We start from the raw sequence: 25995 nt of genomic DNA on the forward strand, positions 1-25995 counted from the left end.
ACTGGCACAGGCAGCCATTTTCACGGTTCTTGATAGAGGAGTTCGGTGACCAATGAGGATGACCTAGACATAGTCACGTGACCACGAAAATGTCAGCATGGAGCTTGAATTCAAGGCGATCTTTGGCTGTTTTCTATCAGTAACAACATGTTTCTTATTATCCGTCGTCTATATTTCGAGTTTATACGTTTGGGATGCGAAATACGACAGGTAACGACTTTTAAACATAAAATTAATTCAATATTTCACACTTACAGGGGGCAACAGAACTACGGGATTCTTGCGGCAACACCGCCCCCTTTCTCCGCACCCCGTAAATACCGATTGTCTGCTATCATACACTGTTAAAGCAGAAAGTTGCGGTCGCATTTCATTTTATATTAATAGTGTACTTTTAATCAATGTACGTTACTTATGCATTTTCTTTTTCAGAAATCATCCCTCTACTATAAAGAAGAGATTTGTTAGCGTTTTTATTATGATGTTTGTATCCCCGGTCTTCTTATACGCCTCGATTAATAAAAGGATTTTGGAAAGGGTATGTATAAGTAGCAATTGAATTTATAACTATCAGAAGTGTGGATTATATTTATATGCAAGAAATGTGATGATTTTCAATAGTTGAAATTATAAATACGTGGTGAAAAATGAGTAAATCCCCTTGACATGCAGCAATAAAAATTGCTCAAGTAGCAAACTAGCAAGAGAAATTGCGCTAGGCATGCGCAGTTCAAATTTAGCTGATTAATTGCTGTAAGAGCACGAACTTATTTTATAAGTTCGTGTGTAAGAGACTTGCATGCAATTTTTTTTCAATTATTTCATGAGCCAGATCAGCGTGGAAATTCGCTATACATGGCTTTATTATCTTTATGTCTTGTATATAATTATAAGCTAGGGCTAGGATTTTAATGACGTTAAAAATTAGCGAAAATGCAAAATAAAGAATGCAATTATGACTTAAAAATCTCGCAAAAATGTCATAAAAATTTAAAAAGATGACATTTTAAATGACAAATAAATTTTATTGATGAAACTGAATAAAACCGTAAAATTATTTTAAGAAGCAATTAGGTAAGATATTGTTGGTTCATTTCCACCCTCTGCAGGCCTGTCGTAGAAAGCAGGTGTATTTGTGTGTAAGTTACTGACTCACTTCCGCATCCCAAAGAAATTTAATCCCTTGGGCATTCCTTTGTGGATGACTTGAGCACGTTCCTCCGTGGTCAAAGTTGGCGTGGTTTTCATGGCTCCAGTGACTCTCAGACAGGCGAGTCTCTGTGCCTTTCCTAGCAGCTTCCTGTAGGTTGCCCTGCGCAGGCCACCACACAAGTGGTGCACCTGTATGCACAGTATTATTAGCCTTATCCACTGTAGTGTAAATCCCCTATACCAGTCGAGGGTTCAAGCACCATGTACAATCAAAATCCCTTCTACATGCCCATAGACATGCAGTGGCCTTTTTGGTTATTGTTATGTAGAGCAATTAAACATTGCAATCTGGTTGTAAGGGCTTGTAATTGACCACTTATTATTGCTGAGTTTGTTTTGATTGTTTTGGCAAGTATGTAGATTTTCTGATGGACGATAATTTATACAAGGTCGCTGATAAGTCTGGAAACAGTCGATTATAGGGGATAATATGCAAGTTATGAAAAAAGTTTTTACAATAGTTTTGGGGTTCTTCAATAATTTTAATTATGCAGGGTTGGTCATAAAGGTGTGGCACATCAATATTGCATTTTTTAATGGAACACCGTGTATATTATTCGATATATATTCTTTTAATTTTATACTTTTGTACTCAAATTCAATCATTTCCTGGTTATCAAGTTTTGAACATATGAATTAACATTCACGAGACAGGTGAGAGGGTGTTTACCCCTTTATTGTCGTCCAAAATAGCAAACTTAGGTTCTCCCGTCATTTCCATGGACATTCTGTTAATTTTATATCGCGCTCCGCGTCCCATTTTTAACAAGAATGACAGATGTCATTGCTATGTACAATGTGATTTGTTTCACTTGATCTACCCTTTACCGTTAAAGTGATCACTTTATTTACCCTTACGGTTAAAAAGCCTATTAAAATGTCAATTTAACATCTGCTATAAAAGAAAGATTTTAACATGTTTAATTATCATGTTGATAAATGATCTGTATGATTTTAACGATAAAAACTAACACATTCAAAGTTACTAATTTTTCTATACTTTTTTTAGTCGAGCATATGGGAAATAATGGGATTAAAGATTCACGGTCTTTCGGAAGCCTTTTTAATCCCATGGTTTTTAACTATGGTTCTGTTTCTGGGGCCTTTATTTATGCAACTCGTCAACGGTAGTTTAAAAAGTTACTTAAGTGAGTATAACATAACATCACATTTGATCCTACAAACCGTATTTTTAGAACCAATGTATTGGGTTGACAGTATGCAAAATCTAATTTGGCTTAGAAATCATGTGGTAGCACCTTTGTCAGAGGAATTTACATTTAGATCGTGTATGTTACCTTTATTGCTTCAAAGTTTTTCACCCTCCACTGCAATATTTATTTGTCCGTTGTTTTTCGGTGTAGGTAAGTACGCAATGTAAGGTTAGAACCAAGTAATGTTATGGTGGCATTTACAAACTGATCACGAGAAGGATTTTTTGGAATTTCCAAGGTCTGTAAATGGCACCCTAAGGTTGCGCCATACGTACAACGTTTTATCTGAGACTGAATACCTAGGAAATATGTTTAAATTCAAAAACCTTAGAAGTATCAATTATTTTGACTCATTGCCGTTTAGTTTTGAAATCAAGTCGTTTGACTCACTATTGGCAGCAGCTGATGTTATGTGACTATAACATTCCTGACAGATGCGCAGTAGGTAAAGTAGCAACGTCGATTGTTTTTAACAAAAACGACAACTGAAAAGAAAATTCTTACATTTCGGTCTCAGGTAAATGAAAGTTACTTGCTGTAATTCTGTGTCTAAATTTACTTATCAAATTTTAGCTCATTTTCATCACATGATCGAACGAATACGTAAAGGACTAGATTTTAAAACAGCATTCTTAGCATCGTGTAAGTGTCAATGACATAATACTGCATTTATGTTTAATAGTTAAATGTTCTCAGGTTTTCATTTTACATACACAACAATTTTTGGAATGTACTCTGCATTTTTACTATGGCGCACTGGACACTTCGCATCGACATTCATTGCACATGCGTTTTGTAATCACATGGGAGTTCCCGATATTCAGGAGTTACTCACATACAAAGGTTATTTTAGATTGTTAATGTTTTCAGTCTTTATTACAGGATTAGTGTTGTGGATTTGTTTATTATATACATTAACAGAGCCCTCTTGGTATTATAACTACAAAGATATATACCTACTCTGAAATAGGGTAGGTATACAAAAACATTAGGTTAGTCAATAGTACATTGACTTCACATGCTCAATGTAAAAAATCTATTGTTGTTACTCTGTTGAGAAGCCAATTTCTATTTTACTAATTGTTAACAAATTATTACTGACTATATCTCTGGCAATCATATCATGTACATATTTTGTGGTTGTGAACATGTTATCATTGTAATATCGTGTTATGTAGATACCTCATAACATAGTTGCCAAATTATTAATAAAAGATCTATAACAGCGAGTATCTATAGTTTGCACGATTATCTGCATACTTTAATAGAATGTCTGGGCATGGTTCTCTATGTAATTGGAACACCACTACATTGATTTCGTGATGTGTCCAAGATTAATAAAATCATGATGCCAGCCTGGTTTTCATGCTTAATCATGCCATCTCGTTGTACGTTATGCCATCTATGGGCAGTCCCCTTACTCGTTATAACTCTGAAATTAATAAAACTTTCAGTATGATTCTTATATCACTTGAGGAGAACAAAATTATGTTATCAATGGTTACTCGAAATTGAACAAGTCTCATCATAAATCTTTACCTCAATTTTACAACTAAGTACAATTCTGGAAAACATTCATTCCCCACCACTAGAAACAGTAGATAGCATATTTATAGGGGGTGCTCAAGTATGTGCCTCGCACTATGCGTAATTTGCCTTTTATAAATGTTACTGGAAAGTGAGAAGGTATAAGTGCCTCTGCACCTCACCCTACAGGCATGGGCCCATGACCCAATAATACAAGAGGGGTCCACATGGACATTTGATTATTATTGTTGATTATAGTATTAGTTTTTAAATATATTTTGCATTTATATAGATTAAGATACAGTAACAATGACCAGTTGCTCTAATCTCAAATTTTGCATGGTAGAATTGGCCCTCAGTTTGACACCAAAGAAGAGGCCTTTCAGCTTTATTCAAATCATTTGTTCGGACGGGAGTATCAGTATTACTGCAGCGTCATGTGCAGCATTAACAGAACAATACCTTTCAATCTTCTACAAAGGAAGCAAACACCAAACAATTGATCAATTGTGGTCACGGAAAATGATAAGTGTAGAGGTTTAGGCCTAGCATCTATGAAATAAACCAATATTGTGCTTATTTGTAAAATGATAATCGCTTAGAGGAAATACTTTTTATTACAACAATAAATAACAAAATAAACCTTGTAGTAAGCCGTACAATCTAAAATCAGTTATATAAAATGAATACTAATTTGTATTGGAAGAATGATCTGCCGAATCTTGCCATTGATTTAAAAATGCCAAATTGCTAGATTTCAATCTGACAGCTGCTGCAAGTGACGGCGATGGAGACATACAAGGCGTTGAACATAGACTATTGCTTAAATCGCATTGATCTAACAAATGAAGCAACTCTTCTGGAGACGGACCGCCATTCTCTTTGTCAACTGAAATAATTCCCTACAATATTGGGAGGAATACTTTCACAAACGCACCTGTATCAGTCTTATTAATGAGATCAAGAGCTGTGGTAAGATCCCACATCTGTATAGCGCCATACGAATGTCCAGTAAATATGAATCGACGTGGTCTCGAGCCCATTCGATTGGAGCCTTCACATTCGTGTACACAAAAAGCGCTTACTGTCGTACTGTCAACTGATTTTATAATACAGACCCTATAGTAGACTTTATATTTAATCGCATATTTGTTTAAGAATACTTGACCTCTTTCCGTTACTCGCAAGCCTTACATATAACTGATCAGTCTCGGGAACAACTTTCTGTATGAAAACCTGCTCGTCATTTTGTTCACCGAACGGTCCACACACATTAGCAGCCGCGTGACTTATTCGAGGTTCTACAGCTTCCAATGCAATTATCTTAAACGATGCTTCCGGTGTAGATCCGGGCTGCGTCGAGATCATACCACGAAAACGAGTTACTCGCCAACTACGCACGTGATTGTAATCACAACAAACTGAGACCAGATACTTTTCAGATAGTGTTACCTGCGAAATGTTGGAAGTGTAGTGTATACAATAAAATGTACTTACTTTTGTGACTGGACTTTGATGTACATTGAACGTTTGAAGCAATTGTGGACCGTGGCCTACAGTTTCAGGGTGTTGTACAATTACGTGAACGGATCCAGATCTTGTTCCATAAGCAATTTCCAGCCAATTACCGCATAAATCTATTTAAAAAATAGTAGGAATAATTTTGTGTTTTGAAAAAGTTCATAGTTCACAAGGTAATGGAGGAATTAAAATAAAATTATTGCGTTTAAATAATTATCAACCAGTTCTGTTTTGTATTAACAGCCTTCATTATTAGGCTTTTTTTTTCATTTTCAAAGAATAATTAATTTTTTGCACTCCTGGCACCAACGTTTTCTGATTACTAAAAGAACTGCTTTCAACTTTAGTGGCTCAAAAGCGGGTCTAACAGTTATTTTTATACAAGACAATAAAGAAATGTTTTAACCACCTAGTGAAAGATGTTAATTCAGGAGTGGCATAACAACAAGTTAATTAACTTTCATGAGATGGTTAAAACATCGCTTTATCGTCGTGTATAATACAAAACTTTATTTTATAGCAGAAGCCATATAAATACATATTATAAAGCTTCTGAAAATTATGAATTTAATTTAAATGTGGAAATGGCATGCTTAGGTCCCCTCCTGTCGTCTCCATTGAAACAATATTGTTCTCTGTTCTGATTTTTTGAACTTCATTTTACTTCATGCTCTGTGTCTCATTTTTAATAAGAATGACAATGAGCAATCATTTTTTCTATTTACCATTGCCATTAAAGTGATCACTGTTAAAGAGTAATTTACCCTACTCATTCAAAAATGTCAATTTAACGTCTGCTACAAAATAAAGAAATTACAGTCTCTGGTACATGTTTAATGGACAAATCTGTGAACGCTTTTGGTCCTTTTTTTGAACCAGGTGGACAATGGACATTAAACATTAGCAAATCAATTTTGAGTCTTATTTAAAATAAATAGATTTAGTTAACATTGAGGTAAACATGCGAGGTACTGTATCTCCACTCCAGCACTCCACTTTCTCCCCATGACCACTTCTAGTTCCCTCATTGGTTAATATACTTACTCCTTTGCTCAAATGTTACGATACTTACTTGTTTTTGGAGTTAAATACACAGAAATTGCTGTTATTGCTTCATTATTGATATCTCGATATAGTTCAGTGACTAATAAATCATTATCCTTCATGCGCAGGGGAAACTTTTGCATGTCTGAAGAAGACAACTTGCATATTTGAATCAGTAACCAGAATGCATACCTATGTAACAAATGCATCCATTATTACAGCCGAGCAACAGAAATGAGCCGGCAGTATCAAACGAACTTATCGGTACAACATCTTGCGTTTGCCAATGCTGTGTCATTGCGTGCCACACTCCGAGTTTACCAGAAGGTGATATAGCCACTAACTGACTTCCGATGAAGAACAGATACTCCACCTTTACATGTAAATTAAATATTCCTAAAAATTCGTAAATCAAAAATTTTTTAAACACGGGGCATGATTCTGTATACAGGGTGGTGCATGGTAAGTAGAAACCGAGACAGGAACATAGGGATTTAACATGGGAAATTAGTTTTATGCAAAATCCTGCCCTCCTGTACATTTTACAGAAAAAACTGTAGAGTTCAAAGTTGTTCAGAATTAAAAGATGCATACAAAACTGTTTTTACATGTTTTATTGAGATTTTGGTATACCCGCAAATTTAAAAATAAAGTTCAACATTTCTGTTATTAATGGCAATTCATAAAACAACGGCTATTGCTACTAATAACAGAAATGTTGAAACTTATTTTTAAGTTTGCGGGTATACAAAAAGCTTAACATGTAAAAACAGTTATGCATACATCTTTTAATTCTGAACAACTTTGAACTCTACAGTTTTTCCTGTAAAATGTACAGGAGAGCAGGATTTTGCATAAAACTAATTTCTCATGTTAAATCCCCATGTTCCTACTTACTGTCCACCACCCTGTATAATTATACATATTTTAAAAATGTAATACCTATATTTGTTTTAGTTCCCTCTTCTGAGATTCCCCACAGTCTCACCAATGTACCGTACGATATAGCAACCATCTTAGATGCCTCGCCTGTACCTGTAGAACCTATTTTGGCATTAATAGCAATTCGTTCAATACAGTCGTCGATATAAGGACTTGTAAAAACTTGTTGCCATCCACTCGAATCTTTCAGTCTAAAAAATTCTACAAGTTACAAATGAATAGTAAGTAAGCAAAACTACCTATAACAAACAACAAAGTGTGCGTAGGCAACAGCAATCCAATTGTGATGAGCTTTAATGATTTGCACGGGTAGCGGATCCATATAAGCCAAACCTTTAACAATTATCAAGTAATTATGGCACAACCATCCCTATACTCATACTAGGATGCCTGCGATCTAACGAAGCAGTTCTTGAATGCCCAGATACGGGTGGGCCTCTGGCAGTAAGACATCTCAAATCTTGAGTGCTTCGGTTACATATTCCTGATAATCCCATGCGCAGTTCCAGTGAAGAGTTTCTGGAATGACCTTAAAGAACACAACTACTCAATGGCATTTGAGAAAATAGATAAATACCTATAGATCTATTCTGCACAAAGTTACCATTAATAACTTGACCACTAGCACTTTGGAGTAGAGGATACTGACCCTCGTTGGAGACACTACTACTAGAACCGGTAACCCCACTACCCGAAGTTCCCAAATCCTGCAACGGAATACCTAAAAAAACAATAGAGTTGGAGGTCTAGAAGAAGAAGTCGAACATACAAGGTGGTGGAAGATAACCGTAAAATAACACATCGCCGCAAGTAGATTCTGACATTTCCTCACATAGTACCAATCTTTTTACTAGAGGTGCGATGCCATAATACTCCGCTTCATGTCTTAGAGTCTTAATTTCGATGTCTTTTAATTCTATTTCTCTTGTGCGTAAATAATTTAAAATCACAGAAAATAGTTTCGGATCTCGATCAATAAATACAGCACCTTTTTCGTCACGTAACGTTGGAATTCTACCATTCAGTAATGCGGTAAAAAAGGTATCGGGAATCCAGGTGAGTGTTTGAATGGAGGTGGAGAACCTAAAATAAACAACTTAGAAAGAATAAAAATCAGAAGAGTGGTAATGTGCCTTTTGCCTCCAACGTTCAGGTGAAGGATGTCTCCAGAATGACTCTGATTAAATGTGGCCATTATTTAATGTTAACAACAGCCACTTTTCTTTTCAATTCAATAACTTTTAAATTCCATTTTTCTTAATTAATCCAAATAGCTCCGAACTAATTGTCTCCTGTTGGAACTGACCTTTTGATTACTGCAGCATTTTAATGTACATTTATTTGATTTCTATTGCATTGATTATTATTTTGTTTTTGTTATTTTCTATTTTTAAATCACTGCATTAAAAAATTAGGTCACTTAACCGTACATTTCAGAGGCGGAGGCGGTGAAATTCTTAAATTATACAGGGTGTAGGCAGGGGCGTATTTTCAGTTTTTGGGACGATCCCAGGGTCTCGTGAGTGGTGAATGTAAAGGTGTTCCGATCGCCGCAATAATTACATTGTTGCTACAGATACTTTTATTTGAGTATTTACTTAGAAATAAATAGATTAAAAAATTGTAACTATAATAGATACCTTTGTTTCAGTGTATCTAGATATACAGATACTTATATTTTGTATTTAGATAGCATTATACATAGTGGAAAAAAAGAAGTCTAGAAGGCCCTAGAATTGAGTTTTAAAAAAAAAAAAATTAAAACATATGTTAAAATGACATTTTAATGGTTTGAATGAGTGATAAAGTAAGTGATCACTTTAACCGTAAGGGTAGATAAAGTGAAACAGATGAGTGTGCATTCTAATGACATATGTCATTCTTACTTCAAATGCACGATGTAAAATGACGTCCAGAACATATGACTATTCTGTTTCTATAGCAACGATCGCGACGAGACAACCTAAGCTTGCTATTTTTGACGTCTCTAAATTAAATTCAGAATTGTCAGAAGCTTTCCAATGGCTTCTGCTATAAAATAAAGTTTTGTATTATACACGACGATAAAAAGAAACTAACCATCTCTTGAAAATTAATTCACTCGTGCCTGCGCCACTCGCGAATGAATATATTTCACTTAATGGTTAAAATATCATCTTGTATAATAAATAACTATTCATCTACCAGTTTACGGTTGTGTAAAAAGGTGCAAATATTACTTTGAAACTCTCAAATTCAAGTTAGCGTTTGAACGTATGTACGCACGTAGTTACGGAGGTACGTACATACATACAGACGGAAAAAATGTTATTCTTTAACAGTTGCATAAAATGATCTAGAACCTCGACATTTGATAAAATTTTAACATGTCCAAAAAACGGTGATCGCAATATAGTCACCTAGCTCGTGGTAGGAGCGCTACAGAAAATCGTGGTGGTGGCATTGAAAGTGATGAAACCTGATTTCACTATGAAACAATTGAAAGCGACAATGTATGTTCGAACAAAAAGTTCCTGTAGTCCTCTCGTTCCGAATAATGCAAGAAATTGTGAATGAGTGCAGGGCCGCCGATAAGGGGGGTTATCCGGGGCAAATGCCCCGGGGCCCGGTCATATTCTGGGGGCCCGGCCAAAAGAGATTTTGAAACCTGATTTTTAATTGTATTTTTTAACAGAAATCTATATGAGAGAGTTCCTAATTACGGCACAGTAGCAGAAGGCTCGCTAGGTAAAAAACCGTTTGAGATCGACTATGGGTCAATATCATTAGATCAATCTCGGTTGCTAGAGAAATTAATTTAGAGCGACTGATATTCACTTTTGCTAATAAGAAAATCCGCAGAGTTAAATTGTAATTTTGTTATTTGAATTCTAAGAATTCGTAATAAATTATGAAAATTACTGTGTCTGTATGAAAATTATTCAAATGTTCTCCTTTCAAATCTAAGTAGTCAAGATTGAAAATGTCTAGTTTAAGATAAGAGGGTGATATGGACAACAAAAATTTCAATTATAAGGGCCCGATCCAAAAATATTCCCGGGGCCCGTCGAGGCTAACGGCGGCCCTGAATGAGTGAAGCGCGGTTTCTCATTTTGTACCACTCTTTAGGACCACCGTCGTTTTTCCTTTTGCCAGTTGTGCCTGCAAGATGGTAAAAAGAAGCTTAGATTTTTTAATTTCCGACAGCGGCCACAATAAATTATGTTATTTATTGCCAATTTTGTTAGCACAGATTCAACCTTCCAGTTTTTTGTTTTCTCTCATACCGCATACGTGCTTATACGTATGTTGGAGAAACTTAACATGAATTACCTATATACAATTTGCAAAATCGACCAAAGAACTTTATCTAAGCAATAATACCTATTTAGTTTTGTGAGGCGATTTTTTTTTCTCTTTTTGGTTTTTAAAGGGTGAATTGAAAAACGGCATTGCCGAATTCATTCCTTTTTTGAGCTACTTTTCCTTTTTTGTTGTTGTATTTTTGTTTTGTTTTATTCATAAAGCTCAAATAAACTTTATTATTATTATTATTGTACTACAGATAGATCAAAATATCTCGCCGTACACTTAAACGTACCTATATTCTTTCACATAAGTATAAACATGATTACATTTGGGTACTTTTTTTGTAATTAATTCATAAAAGTCCATGTTCATATTTCGGTATTATTCAAACAGCACGAAACAAATAGTTGGCTAATAAGTGACTTCAAAAGTCAACGCACTTCAAATTTACTCCAATTAGTATATAGACCATAGGTAGGACACACATTTTCGATTCATTTGATATGAAATCGAAACTAAACGGTGAGTTAACACCAATTCTTATTTATTATTTGGAATACAAACTTAAATGGTATGTTGTTGAACCTACTTGTAGATAATAGTTTATACTTTCACCAATTTTCTTTCGCATCGTTTTGTTTTCTTGAAATACTTGGAGGTACCCATATTTTGGTCAAATTAAAAATTAGTAATCATAACAAAAAATTATAATTTTGTTCCGTTTCATTGTTTTTGTCCGCACGCTGTTTTCCGCGTTTGCAGTAATTTGATCTGAAAATGTTCATATGCAAACGCTTCCAGTAGTTGTTCTTTTTTCCGAACTCCTGCACTTCCGTCTAGATATCATGTTTCCGTTCGAAAGCCGTTCCGTATACATAGAACATGTGATCTTTCACAAATGTATAGGTTTGAACATGTTACCTCCACATTGGTTGCCAATGATGATTTTTTAGGTTATTACTCGTTGTATAAAACTTACCGTTTCTGCTTGGTCTATACGTATATTAAGACCTGTTAGTGTTATGTATTATGTGGTAAACAGTGTAATGTCGTGTATTGGCTACGAGTAATGTATTCGTATATCCAAAACTTAATTTGGATCGATTTATGACAAGAAAAATTGGGAACGTTATGCTTAGGCAAAGCGCCAATTTTAAATGAAAAAGGACACAGGGTAACATTAACATAGCATAGGCATAGACTGTAATGCGCACGTCACGTTCATCTTGCCTGCCTCGCGCGTCTCCTCACGTCCCTTACCCCGAAAAACCGAAAAGCGTGCTATAATTTGTTTAAATTCAAATTACAAAATGAAAAATATACTTATTCACTGTAACGTTTGGTATTGAAAATTCTTATATACAGCCAGCCAGATTGGCCATTATTTGCCACGGTGAAGGATGAACACAAAGTTTGGCCACAGTGATATGTGACATTGATGCTGTCACACTAGAGACTAGAGTAGGCCATTGGATTGGTGAATATTTTGTTGCGACCGTTGCAATCCTTGATGGAATCAATAGGTGGATAGATCGTAATATTTCATCTGCATACATCAGTATGTAGTAGCATCCTGCATCTAGGATATCATTGATAAACACTATAATAATAATAATGCCCAAGGTTTGAGCCTTAGGGGAAGTCCATCAGTCGACTCGGTGAAATGCTTTGCAAAATTCCGTATTTCCAATAGGATCAGTGATGGGGTGGCAAAAATTGATGCAATCTTTAATTTAACAAACTAGCATAGTTTAAAAATAACTACTTTCTGTCGTTAACAAATACGCAAGTAAACAAATGATTTATGTGGCGTGAAGTAGTGCATGCATATTTCCATCATAATCACAGAAGCAGATCAATCGTTTTATTTGATACTATCCGGAACCAACTGATTACTTTGTTTTGTATGAAATGAAAGTGATTTAGTTAAAAGGTGTAGTTGCGGGCAGTTGATGCCGCGTATTGGGCGTTTTGGATCACTGCTGTTTTGTACCTACTCAAAAGATACAAATGAAAAACTTTCACTAGACTGATAATGGACTAGGAATAATATAATTGTCGCATATGCTCATTTTCTAAAGTTATACCTACTACGCAATAAATAAACTCCTAAAGCTGATCTAAAAATCCGGCAGAGCATGACCTCAGTGTCACCCTACGGGGTCATTAGATTTGGCCCACTTTCAAATTTCAATAGGCTTGGTACAAAGATTGAACCGAATCGACTCAAGCGTTTGACAGTTATCGTGTTCACGGACGTACAGACAGACGAACACCATCGACTCGCCTACAAAGCTTCCATCGCTTTGCTCTGCTGCCGTAATACCTACTTCAGTTTTTAAGAAAATACCTAGGCCGTTTGCAAGCATAGTTGCATTACAATCGATTGCCCTTAATATTTCGTTAATTAAAAATAACAAGAATTTCCGTTAGGATGCACGCATTGAACGGTTTAGATATTATTCAATATTTCTCTCGGAGTAGTCTACGTAATCATCATCCTTGTAATATATTACAAATCGGCAGCATTTGAGTAACCCGAAAGTAAATTTGAATAACTTAACCTTAACATCGCCCCATAGATCCGCTTTAATTGATAGGAGATGCCAAAAACATCGGCAATTTGTAAGTAGAAATGACCCTGAAGAAATTACGAAGAGAACAACAGAGACGCCTTGGCATACAAATATTCATATTAAAGAATAGGCAATTCAAATTAAATAAAGATTAGAAATTGCTATAATTACGCTCGGTACCTACCTACCTATTTGCAATAAATAAATTTCTTGGCAAAGCTCAACTGCGATCGCGCACGTTGGCGTAAATAGAGCAAAATAGTTAGATGTTTCACGTTTTTGTATTTTGTTTTGTTTAGTATAAATACAATTAAACTTAGAATGTATCAGACCTTTCCTACCCAAGAGAGCCGAAAGTGGCACACTTACACTTTCACAAGAAATTACATCGAGAAAGAAATCATTCAGTTTATATGTAGTAGACAAACAAACGCGAATAAAGTAACATGCTTGTGTGATAGGTATTCAATCGTACTTATTCTTACTTATTTTGAATAATGCAAACGGTGCATCAAGATCACTGTAAAAAATTGAGAGGTACCTAACAGCTATACCTGAAATTTAGCTAAAGGTTAAATTTTAATTTTTAGATGATTTATCTACGCAAGAAACAATTAAATTGATACAGGAAGACTGTACTTCAATTTGTGATGATTCTTATCAAGAATTTGAAGATCGCCAAACTTTGCCTCCGTTTTATGATGAGGAAAAATTTAAAAAGTGAGTACATGTAGGTACTAAGTATTTATGAATGAATGAGAGTATTATATAAATAAATAAGCGCTAAGTGTTTGCCAATTTTTGTCAGATAACTATGGGTGTGCACCTAGAAAAATAGGTACATATTATCATACTCGCGTAGGTAGCCAATTTTAATTTGGAACAGTTTCTATTTGAATACTGTAATAAGTATTTTAAACACGCGATCGGTACAAGTGAATATTTAGAACTTTATAATAATGGGAAATGAAAATGAAATGATTTTTCTAATATACGTATCGATGGATACCTACATTTGGGCATGTTTATCTTATTTGAAAAAAGTACCTATTCCTCTAAACTAAACTAAAAATGCATGAATATTTAATCGCTATAACAAAAAAATATGGTATACGACCCACAGGATTGTGCCGAGTTTGATCTCCTTTGAGATATTAGTAAACATCGTCATCCCCACATCTCCGGAAGATAAAAATTAGTTTATCCGTAGTGGTAAGTAGCCATTCAACATTGTCCCCAACACAATTTAAAGCACCTATTGTGTGTCACAACGTCATCGACAAGATTCTGTAAATTTAAAAAAGTTCCGAGTTCTTTAACTTGACAGGGTCTAGGACCTAGGTTGTACCCTAGTAGCTGATATTATAGTAGACACCACTCCCGAGTGGTATAAATTTTGCTATTGCGAATTTGCGATCACCGTTTTTTGCACATGTTTATGTTGTCTTCAAATGTCGATGTTTTATTTCATTTTAAGCAATTTTTAAAAAATAAAATTGTTTTCAGTCTGTATGGTACGTACGCAAGGGCATTGAACTTTTTTTTTAAATAGCAATTTTTACTAAATTATTCGTAAGACTTTCTTTTTGTATGTATAACTACATCCTACACATTACGCTAGCTTTTATTAAAAAAATCAGCGTAAAAATATGTCAAAGTTTAAAGTTACAATTTTTAGCTTCCTAGCATGTGCTAGGTAGCTATTGCGATAGCCGTTTTTTGAACATTTCAAAATTTCATCAAATGTCGACGTTTTAGACCATTTTAAGCAACTTTTAAAGAATAAAATTTTTTCCGTCTGTATGTACGTACGTACGTACGTACGTTTGTTGGCAATTTTCTGAGAAAACGGCTCGACGGATTTTGTTGAAATTTTGTATATATGTTTTAGGCATACCGAACAGAAAAATAACGGGGCGGATTTTTGAAAAAAAATTTTGGAGCGCCGTAACGGCATCGAACTTTTTTTTCCAAATAGCAACCTAAAATTTTTATTCTGTTATTTGGAAGACCTTATTTTCCTGTGTACAACCTACAAAAAATTGGGCCGGGTTATATTATCAAAAAACGGAGAAAAAAATTGTCAAAGTCAAAAAATTGTGTTGCATATGTGCAAAACGCAACGATCTTGTTTCTGAAGCAATTTAAACGAAATTTCTATGGTAAGTCCCTTTAATAAAAGCAAACAAAATTCATGCGCAAAAATCGTGTTGCGCATGCGCAGAAATGCAATTTTCTTATTTATGGAACAATTAAAACGAAATTTGGATGGTAGGTCCTCCTAATAAAAGAAAACAAAATGCATGCGCAAAAAATCGAGTTGCGCATGTGCAACATCCAACTTTCTTATTTATGGAGCAATTTTAACGAAAATTGGATGGTAGGTCCCTCTAATAAAAGCAAACAAAATGCATGCGTAAAAAATGCACCTTTCTTATTTTTTCCGTCTGTATGTACGTACATATGTTGGCAATTTCTGGTTTCAGCTAGGAAGCTATTCTGTCAAGAATTTGACACCTGGTTTTCTGCAAAACTGAATTAATTTTAACTGGGAATTGCGATTATTGATTATATGTTGCCTTGTACCATTAAAATAAAATCTAAGATCTATAAACATGAGCAAAACTTTAAAAAAAGAGACAATGGCACGCAGCGACGTCGAAAGTATAGGTCAGAGGGGCGACTCGCCCCCTCATTTTTTACACAAGGGGGGCCGCGCCCCCTCTAAGAATGAGTAGATGAATCACTCAAAAGCGACTAACACATCGTTATTACAGTTTGAGAAGATAAATTCGTCATGGGCCACCAGCGCAGTTAAGTAAACTACCTGTAAAATTAGCACAGGGATTGATGGTACGACACTATTGATCGAGAGAGTGCATTTTTTTGCAGAAAAACTTCATGCTAATGCCAAATACGTGTTGAAGGGATTCTTTACTGTTTAGAAACTACGTTAAATAGTAACAATAGTGGAAGTTTTTAAACACGCGAAATTAAATTCTGTGTCCCTGAAAACTAGAAGAATGGACAGAATTTCACTTAAGTAGTATAATACTTCCGTCGCATTTCTAAAGCCGGTGTTGACATGACATTGACGCTTACCGTGTTGGATTATCTAATTTATTGAGTGGCAGTATATTACTCGAGGTTGAGTAGGTTCGCGTTTCAAGGCTTCTTATCTCATAGAAGGATACCTGTTGGCTGTTTCGTCGTTGGAAGACCTTCTCTATCAAATTGGAATTACGGTATTGGCCGTAAGTTTCCAGGGTCGAAAGGCTACCGACGTTTCAAGGCTCTTGATGCATACCCTCGTTTATCATGAGGGTCACTGTGTCCCGTATACAGGGTGATTCCTATAGTACCTGCCACCGTTTGGGAGCGTATAGGGGGTGCCTAGGGGAAGTCTTTTCATATAGGACACTTGGGGTCGGAAATCCAAAATAAGGGCGCCAGAACCAAATTTATCTTCTGGAATTTCACGCCTGTATGTAGGCAACCCAACCGACCGACGTTTCGCGCGGAGCGATGCAGAGCGAGTTAGCGCGAGGAAGCGACATGGGAGGGAAGGAGGGAAAACGACAGTCAAAAGCAATAACGTTTACAAGTGTTCAACGTGGCCACCGTTGTTCTCAATGCACTTCCTACATCTAGCCAACCACTCCCCTCGAACTCGCGTGAAGACTCCTATGTCCTGGCGAACAGCCTCTCCGGCCATGACGACGCGCGCAATTAAGTCCTCTTCGGATTCGACGGGAGTCTCGTAGACGTGCGCTTCCATCACACCCCACAAGTAAAAATCTAATGGGGTGATGTCGGGCGAGCGGGCAGGCCACTCCACCGCACCTCCACGGCCGATCCATCTGTCCGGATAGGTTTGGTCCAAGTGTTCCCTCACCTGCCGCCCGTAGTGAGCAGGGCACCCATCGTGCTGGAACCAGTGGTCCCAGTACAAGTTCACTGGAACATCCATTAAAAGTTCTGGTAGCACCTCGCGCAGGAAAATCAGGTAATTATGGGCATTTAGACGCGGAGGGAGGATGTAAGGCCCCAGTAGGTTGTCCCCCAGGATGCCAGCCCAAACGTTTAAAGAAAACTTGTCCTGGTATCCTCGCGTAAACGTTTCATGAGGATTGTGCTCCGCCCAGTAGTGGCTGTTACGAGGATTGAAGGTCCCCTCTCTTGAGAATCCTTTCTCGTCAGTAACTAGCACGCTCCTCAGAAAGTTCGGATTAGCTTCTTCCTCCTGGACGACTAAGTTGCAGAATTCCAGCCTCCTTTCATGGTCACCCGGCCGTAACTCTTGCACTTTCTTAAACTTATAGGGGTGTAAGTTGTTGTTGTTGGCGATGTTCCACACTGTGTGTTGACTACAACCCACCTGATCTGCTACAAGTCGAGTGCTAGTACGCGGGTTTGCCTCGAAACGTTCCAACACATCCTCCTCTAAGGCATTTACCAACGGGCGATCGCGATCACGGGCGCTAGTGGGCTGCGAAATAGGAGGAGGTCGGTGTAAACAAACAAACTTTTCGAAATGGGTGCTTAAATGACCCAAGTATCGATGTGCATCACGAATCTGTGTGTAAAGTTAAGCCTCCGTCAGCTTACCTGCAATTGCCCTGTCTCGCACAGTCGGAAGTGAACTTCTTGAAAGACCTGTCTGCAGGGTAACTGACGGTTTGGATACCGCTCAGCGTACGCTCGTCGTGCAGCTCGTGCGTTACCATTTGCCAATCCGTACATGAAGTGCATGTCCGCGTATTCCGTGTTAGTAAAACGTGCCATAGTGTTTATTCACTTGATACGCGCCGTTTAAACAAAATTCTGATCAAGTGTCAGCCACACATCGCCGCCCGAGATCGCTCCGTGTGCACCGCCGGCCGGTTGGGTTGCCTACCTACAGGCGCGAAATTCCAGAAGGTAAATTTGGCTCTGGCACCCTTATTTTAGATTTCCGACCCCAAGTGTCCTATATGTATCAAAATACTCCCCTACGCACCACCTACACGCTCCCAAACGGTGGCAGGTACTATAGGAATCACCCTGTATATTAAAGAATTTATTGATGTTGTCACTTTTGGGTAAGCACTGTCTCTACCTGCAAACGGACTGGGTGTCGTACAATAAGCCCGGCATTATGGCTCAATGGTAGAGCGTTGAGTTATAAATCCGGAGGTCGAGTGTTCGAACCTGGGTTGAGGTGAATTTGTCATCTGTGCCAGAGATGGAAATTACCTTAGACCAGTTTCGAGCATTCTGCCGGCTACTCCGAATTAGGTTTTCCTGCAGTTTTCCTAGTTAGTGAGGTAAATACCGGAGTAGCATAGAACAACTTAAGACCTTCTGCAGAGGCACCTCTAAAAAGCATTATGCGGGTCACCCTGTAATTGGGCGCAAGCCTATTGAGGGCCCAGAACAAGAGAGGGATAATAAATAAATAAATAAGAAAATTATTATTAATTAGAAGTTTTCAAAACTCGTTGAAAATACAAACACTATACAATGAGAAAGATGCCGCAGATAAGATGTGAAGAAATGGCGACCTTCTGCGGTGAATGATTCCAAGGAAGGAAGAAGTTGCATTATAAGCGTGTATGTCTTGCGTAACGTTACGTAACTAAACTAGTCAATAATGCCGAATGTAGCCACTTTATTCACATAAATGCATAAAGCCAAGGAACCAGCATTCCTTTAAAACCAGTTTGATTTCGTGTGTAGTACGATTAAATGGAAATAAAAGTAGGTTCCCCAATAGGTAATTTCGTCACATTTTCGATTTTCTCATACGCAAGATTCAAGATTCTAAATTGCTTGGAAATTAACACACAATGCTTGAAACAATATTAAGGTACCTATTCATGCCACAATCAACCAATTTGTATAGTAGTTTTGTAACTGAATATCGTATCTTTTAATAATTGCGCAAATTTTAATGAATTCTTAATCTTGATTTTAAAAAACTCACCATTCGAATTACCTATCCGATATGCGTCGACTGTTGTACATCTTTAACAAAAGTCATTGAATTATACAAGTAGTTTTGTTAAATTTCTAATCAACAGGTGTTAGTTACTTCGAGGAACTTTTGTTTTCCGATGACCCCTTTCGAAAATGATGCCCAAGTAGTAAGTACACGTTTCATTGCCTACTAATATCACAGATTACCGTACAGTATAGGGAATTATGTGGTTCCTTTATGGAATACGTTTAACAAAACAACTTCAATTTTACTTATAACATTACAATGAGAATACAAACGTAACGAATCAGTTAATTTCGCCTCTTACTAGGTATCGTAGCGCGTATCCCTGACATCGGGGCGCCAGCAGGGGCCATGAAAACTAAAACGATTAGTCAACGGCTAAGGAATGAAGCCACTCTTTCCTTGAAATACGATAGGCCCTCGAGAACGTTCCGTTATTTTTTCTAGAAACCTCCAAAAAAAGGGTTTCTTTTATAAATCCTGTTACAAAGAACATATGAATGTCCGATTTTCTGTGATAGTAAATATTCCTTAAACCTCAAGAAACTATGCAGATGAGAATTTGCGCATGCGCAACCAAACTTTTGTGATTGCACAATCCAATTTTTTTATTTGTTAAAATATTTAAATGAAATTTTGGCACCTCGAGTAAAAACAACACTAATGCCGAATCAAAAAATGCAGGTGACGGCTTGCTTTTAGCATTGGAAATGCTTATGTTTATTATATTGAATTTATTTTTCCCTAACTCTTGTCTATACTTTTTATTTAAAACCGTAAACTTTTTAAAGCCAACTAGATGGTGTCACTAAGAAAAGGCAAGCCGCCACCGCCACTATTGTATGAAAAGAATTCAACTTCTATTTAGTAGGTACTTAATCATTTATTTTCTATTACCTATTACATCACAAAATGGCACAACGTGTTACACAAAACAAATATTGCACTACCAATTCCACCGCGTATTATAGTATATTACATAAACAACACTAATTAGTTTATTTATTTACAGAGGACAGGAATTCTACCACAAGCATGTACTCGCAATGTTTGTCGCAAAACTTTTTGGACTGCTCACCGTTATATCAACGCCTACAATTTTAAAAATTCTAACATTCACAAATATGTCCAGTACCCCTTTAACAGCTTACAAACGATATTTGGCAACGGTTTACCACATGTGTGTATGGTACGATAATGACTTTAAACCGGGATCAAAGTAAGTATGATAATCCCACTTCCCAAATACTATGCATATTTTGAATTTAGGTTGTGGGACTCAATTAATAAAGTTAAGATGATGCACTGCTCTGCCAGTAGACGACACTGTGTGGCAGGTGGGCAGCGAATTTTACAAAGAGACATGGGTATAACGCAGTTTGGTTTCATGGGATTCGCAATCTTAACGCCGGAAAAGGTTGGAATTCACAATGCGACCAGAGAAGAATTGGAGAGCTTCATTCATCTATGGAGAGTTATCGGTTACATCATGGGCGCAGACGATAAGTACGTTTCGATATGACTACGTGCCTAATTAGTGTTATTACACTTTTAGATATAACATCTGTAAGGGTACACTAGAGGAAACGAGAGAAATATGTGAAGGATTGGTTAACAACATTTTCATAGATAATGTAAAAACTAAAAATGCCAACTATCAACGGTTAGCCGATGCCTTGGTCAATGGAATGTGGGCCATGCAACCATTTCTTGAACCGACTGCATTTAAAACGTATCTTGCCAATCTTCTTAGCTCAGTCAGTAACAATAATCTAGAAATTCCTACGGTACCATTAAACTTGTTTCAATACTTCATTTTCTATGGCCTGCAGGCGTACATATTTAGTTTACAATTTCATTACATGAGGATATTCGCAAATTTCCTACAATACCTATCGTTTTGGCTAATGCACCATTTCCCTTTCCTCGCATTTTACAGTTACGGATACAAAAATTCGTTTGTTGCGATTTTTAAGGAGAGACTAGGGAAACGAGGGTAGTTAAAGAGGCGCACTGTTAATTGTGCAATATACAATTTAGGTATATTACAATATGAACCTAACTAACACAGTATTAGATTTGCTCTTGCCACACTTATACAACTAGATGCAATCTTGAAACGCGGACAAGCAACCCTGGTTTATACTTTCGGGCTTAGGCATCTCATCGATGGAACACTCCAAGGGATTTGTATAGAAATACTCATTGGTCAATGCCTAGAATAGGTATTTTGTTATACAGATACACAATGTTAAAATAAAATGGGTTATTTTCATATTTTTTTGAACTTTAGTAATCACTATTTACAAAAAAAAGAAAATAACCAATCATTATTATTGTTAAATAAAAACTCCAAAAAGATTATTGTTTCTTCTTCAATGTCACATCTTTTAATATACCGAATATTTTTCGAGTTGTGCAAAGTGGAGATCAATTTAAGCCAAAACGGGATTCATTACAGGTATACGTTACCTATATCATTGGAAAATAGTGTATGCAAAAACCTGTTCTACTTGCGATTTTAGAAGAGGAAGATAACAGTTCGACTATCACGCAATTCCTGCAACGTTAAAGATATTGCAAATAAACTAACACGTTTCTCCGTGAAGAGACAGTCACAGGGATGGTAAATAACTGTAACCACTTTAGTTATGACATCTAATGCTGGGACTGATCTCGAATCTCAACTGTAGGCTCCGATACCCCGGGTGAAAGGCAAGTTATATGTATTCAAGGGTTGGAATTCTGTTAGCAAAAACTCTTCAACTTACAATGTTTGTGCGATGAGTTGCGATTCACTAATTTTTACATATATTGTTGTTAATGCTGAATTGGCCCAAAGAGGGTTTTAATCATTTGCTGACTGCTCCCACTAACCTAAACTGAACCAACTTTGTGTATGTGCCTTTACTGTTTCTCCATTGCTTAAACTCGATAATTTTAAAAATGACTGTGCTCACTACCTTTTTCTGGATTTATTAATCAAAAGTCAATATTGTCGAATAATTGCACTTGGCATTGAAGTAATTAATCTATACTAATATTTTGTCTCGCATGTTTCATTAATTAAACACTGTAACCTAATCTCGACCTGTGCGCTGAAGGTACAAATGCAAATAAGACACCTAACATATGCCAGAGATATATTTGTGTATTTGTTTTTATGTGGCTTAGAAAAGAGCCACCTTGCTGATATTGCTAATCGATTTGTTTAGTTGACCCTTGACATGAAATGACTGAATAAGTCAACCTTTTGCTAAGTCGGTGTAAATATGTCATCTGTCGAAGCCTACCGTACAGATGCTATATCATGTATGAGTATGTCGAACGTTAATGTTGTTATAATTTTATTGTGATGCATTGATATAACATTACAATTTACAAACAATTCATTTTGCTATACAATTTAAATATTAATTTGTTGGCTGGTTTTTACTTGGGAAGTTCTTTTTTTACCAGTCTATTTTTACTTGGTGAAGTACCATATCAAATTATATTCAATTATATTTTGACTATACATTTCCAAGCTTTCGCAATCTTTATAATAGCAGTAATTACTAAACAAACTTTTGGCCATTTCAGTATTTTATTTTGCGTTCCTTCCCTACCGTACTTCAGGTCATAGCATTCTTATTCTTTACAACTAACGTACGGGGGTCCTGCTTTTAGACTGTAACGGAAGCCTGTTAAATTTTTGAAGGGCTGTTACTAAGATGTTTGATCACGCGTCGCTTTGTCAATTTCAAATTTAAATGGGATCCAGTTAACTTTTGGAATCATTTTGAAATCAGAGCAGAGATTTCATCCTTAACTGAAGAAAGAATAAATGCAGATCCCTTGTTACATACTTATACTATTAAAATTTGTAGTAATTTTTTATACAGCAAGTGCTGCATTGGTATGTGACAGTTAATGGGGATTAATATTGAGGAGATACCCAATCACTATAAAAAGCGGTGACTACAAACCTCACTCGCGCTAATACGAGTCACATGATTATACTGTAAACATCTTTTGATCAAAGCTAATGTCGAATCCAGAACGCCAGGTACAATATCTTTCCAATCAAGTCCAGGACTACGAGAAAATGTTATTTTATTATAATCCGGTAGAGAATGTAAATCTGGCCAATTCTCCAAGGTGGGCGTTCCCAAAGTATGTAACACTATTGCCAACTGTTCAATATCAGTCTCCCCCTAAAACAACAATAGTGTATTTACATGGATGTCGCAGTCTCACTATAATCACCGGAAATAAAGGTGTTTTATTGTATAATTCAACCATAATGCATCCATACGACCACATATCTATTGAATTAGTGTAATTGTGAGAACCATACAATAATTCAGGCGCTCTATACCAACGTGTAGCGACCTGATGGGAATACTGACGAATTGGTTCATTTTCCAAGTATATCCTTGCTAAACCGAAATCTGCAATTTTCAGCATTCCGCTATGAGCGATCAGTAAGTTTGCCGGTTTCAAATCCTGAAAAGCGTACACTGCATCATTTAAATAACAAAAAAATTACATACTCTGTGCATAATATGATTTTGATGCATATAACAGATGCCCAATAAAAGCATTTTTAAGTAGAGCTTAATTTGCGATTCGTTGAGCGGTTTGTTACAATTATGCAACACTTCGTAAAGGCTCGTCGGTAAGTATTCCATAACTAACACAAACCCCATTCCGTGAGGAATAATTTCTAGTAGTTTAACAATCTAAAATTGGTCATAAGCAAATTATAGCGGTAACGAGAATGCCTAACATAAACAGAATTGAGGACCCGTAAGCTGGCTATCTCGCGCATTATGTTTGTCGGGATTCCCTCGTCCAAATTTCGTATAATCAATTTTTTGAGTGCCACTTCTACGCCTGTCACCTTATTAATTCCTTTCATCACGTATCCGTGAGCACCCTCTCCTATTCTTCCCAAAACTCGATATTTGTTCATTTGTGAATAAAATTTGAAAATATTTCGTGTTTGTTAGGTTAGGTTACCATGGTTACAAGTTACAACCTAAAGTTCAGTGGCGGATCCAAAATTAAATCTGTAAGGGGTCTCATGTCACAATCTAGCTCTAGATACTGTGGTAATTTGTATAATTTCATATTTTTCCATTAACCATAGGCTACATTTTTGTAGTGTGCAGCATTCACTTCCACAGAGGGCACTGCCCACTCTAGTAGCGGCTTGGCGACTGGCGGCCTACAATCTTTGCCGGTCTGTGTTCGACATTCAATTCTAAAATTGCAAATATTAAAGCCAAGTTCACTAGAAGCAGAAGGCTTTCAATTTGAGTACCATATGATACTATAGGTTAAATCTTATTTTTATTTTACAGAACCAAAAAAATTGTATTTTTGATATTTAATAAGTGTGTTCGTTTCAGTTCTGTTTATAGCAGAACTAATATGATGAAATCATTTTTAAAATGTAATTAACTATGCGTGTGTTTCTACGAATGAACTCTATATATAACAAAAGAAAATGCTACCTATTACAAAAATACAAATTTACTTGAAAGCAGCAATAAGTACAATGCAAATGTATACAAATATTATCCTGATTCCATTTTAGTTTTCACTGCTTTTCCAAATTCATCTGCACCTTTTTGATTAACTTCCACATAATTTGGGATTTCTAATGCACATCGCGAAACCCACGAATAAACATTAGCATACGATGTAAGATCCCATCCGATTGCCTAAAAATTCAAAATACAATTTTCCTTAAACAGATGGAGGAAACTTACAGCGATAGTGGCAACTGAAGCCACTAATAAACAATCGGCTATTGTCAACTTATCTCCACATACAAAGTCGTTTCCATCTAAATATACGTCTAAGAAACCTAATGCTTCATCAACAGGTGCTTTCTGTTCATCATGCATTTCAATCTCGTCTTGATATAAGATAGGAAACTACAAGATAAAGCATGTTCAAGCTACCTAGAACGGTTGTTGTAAACGTACACAAATGGCTCTCACGCGAGGATACAGCATTGTACAATTGAATTGTAGTCTTTGATCTACAAGGGCCTTCTTCATCAAGTCTTTTGGGTATAAGGTGTCATCCTTTCCATACTGATTCACTAAGTAGGCCGCTATAGCACTGCTTTCCCATACCACAAACTCCCCATCCACTAATGTCGGGACTGTATGTTGTGGGTTTATCTACTAACAGGTTCACAAATATATAATGCGTTCCGAAAGGTAAGTGAAAGCGATTCACTAAATGATATCAATTATGACAGAAAATGACTTTATAACAGAGTAAGCAACAGGGGATAGCCACTCTGCGTGCTTGAAGCAGACTCTAGCTAGATCAAGAAACAAACCAGAAGGCCTACCTTAACAAAGTCACTTTTAAGCTGCTCCTTTTTAAAGAGATTGAGAACTTGTACGTCAACGTTGACACCGACAGCGTGAGCAGCAAGTAACGCACCTCTTGACGGAGCAGACGGTGGAAAATGATACAAAGTTAAGACCATATTTCAATACGTCAACACACAACAATCAAAAGTTTTGTAGGTTATTTACACAACCTGTCACTGGTCACAGTAGATACGATACCTGCACCGTTGATGGAATTAGTCTGTGGTTATACTTACATTGTAGCTGCCGTGAAAGTGTGTGTTATGTGCCATACAGTAAGGCCCGTAAGTTCTGTCGTCCTTTATTTT

At 36.5% G+C, this 25995-nt stretch overlaps 5 protein-coding genes across 8 annotated transcripts; 2 read left to right on the plus strand and 3 right to left on the minus strand.

Moving 5' to 3' along the window:
• Positions 1–74: 74 nt before the first annotated feature.
• Positions 75–4564, plus strand: LOC116174462 (CAAX prenyl protease 2). Its single transcript, XM_031492390.1, has 7 exons — positions 75–210; positions 433–538; positions 2222–2360; positions 2409–2576; positions 3000–3068; positions 3123–3269; positions 4300–4564. The coding sequence occupies exons 1-7, from the start codon at positions 98–100 to the stop codon at positions 4494–4496; spliced, it is 939 nt and encodes a 312-aa protein (XP_031348250.1). The 5' UTR covers positions 75–97; the 3' UTR covers positions 4497–4564.
• Positions 4552–9442, minus strand: LOC116174456 (BTB/POZ domain-containing protein KCTD3). The gene is made up of 12 exons (XM_031492380.1): positions 8594–9442; positions 8230–8543; positions 8038–8181; positions 7843–7989; positions 7700–7793; positions 7461–7651; positions 6711–6914; positions 6547–6663; positions 5451–5590; positions 5122–5405; positions 4891–5072; positions 4552–4842 (listed from the first exon to the last, which is right to left on the minus strand). The coding sequence occupies exons 1-12, from the start codon at positions 8653–8655 to the stop codon at positions 4643–4645; spliced, it is 2079 nt and encodes a 692-aa protein (XP_031348240.1). The 5' UTR covers positions 8656–9442; the 3' UTR covers positions 4552–4642.
• Positions 9443–13659: 4217 nt separating this feature from the next.
• LOC116174460 lies at positions 13660–21668 on the plus strand. Of its 2 annotated transcripts, XM_031492385.1 has the most exons (5): positions 13660–13861; positions 13915–14044; positions 20320–20526; positions 20577–20813; positions 20863–21668. In XM_031492385.1, the coding sequence occupies exons 1-5, from the start codon at positions 13822–13824 to the stop codon at positions 21305–21307; spliced, it is 1059 nt and encodes a 352-aa protein (XP_031348245.1). In that variant the 5' UTR covers positions 13660–13821; the 3' UTR covers positions 21308–21668. The 2 variants fall into 2 exon arrangements, with proteins under 2 accessions (XP_031348245.1, XP_031348246.1); XM_031492386.1 differs by lacking the exons at positions 13660–13861; positions 13915–14044 and adding an exon at positions 19138–19172.
• On the minus strand, positions 21379–24548 carry LOC116174461 (cyclin-dependent kinase 20-like). Of its 3 annotated transcripts, none has more exons than XM_031492387.1 (5): positions 24079–24548; positions 23843–24031; positions 23556–23795; positions 23276–23503; positions 21379–21523 (listed from the first exon to the last, which is right to left on the minus strand). In XM_031492387.1, the coding sequence occupies exons 1-5, from the start codon at positions 24262–24264 to the stop codon at positions 21410–21412; spliced, it is 957 nt and encodes a 318-aa protein (XP_031348247.1). In that variant the 5' UTR covers positions 24265–24548; the 3' UTR covers positions 21379–21409. The 3 variants fall into 3 exon arrangements, with proteins under 3 accessions (XP_031348247.1, XP_031348248.1, XP_031348249.1); XM_031492388.1 differs by lacking the exon at positions 21379–21523 and adding an exon at positions 21617–22977; XM_031492389.1 differs by lacking the exon at positions 21379–21523 and adding an exon at positions 21617–23118.
• A 261-nt stretch (positions 24549–24809) lies between these two features.
• On the minus strand, positions 24810–25881 carry LOC116174466 (glutathione S-transferase 1-like). Its single transcript, XM_031492399.1, has 4 exons — positions 25663–25881; positions 25286–25486; positions 25067–25234; positions 24810–25018 (listed from the first exon to the last, which is right to left on the minus strand). The coding sequence occupies exons 1-4, from the start codon at positions 25801–25803 to the stop codon at positions 24872–24874; spliced, it is 657 nt and encodes a 218-aa protein (XP_031348259.1). The 5' UTR covers positions 25804–25881; the 3' UTR covers positions 24810–24871.
• Positions 25882–25995: the final 114 nt, after the last annotated feature.

This window comes from Photinus pyralis, unplaced genomic scaffold (genome assembly GCF_008802855.1).
Source record: "Photinus pyralis isolate 1611_PpyrPB1 unplaced genomic scaffold, Ppyr1.3 Ppyr1.4_LG6, whole genome shotgun sequence".
In the NCBI taxonomy this organism is placed as follows: Eukaryota; Metazoa; Arthropoda; class Insecta; order Coleoptera; family Lampyridae; genus Photinus; species Photinus pyralis.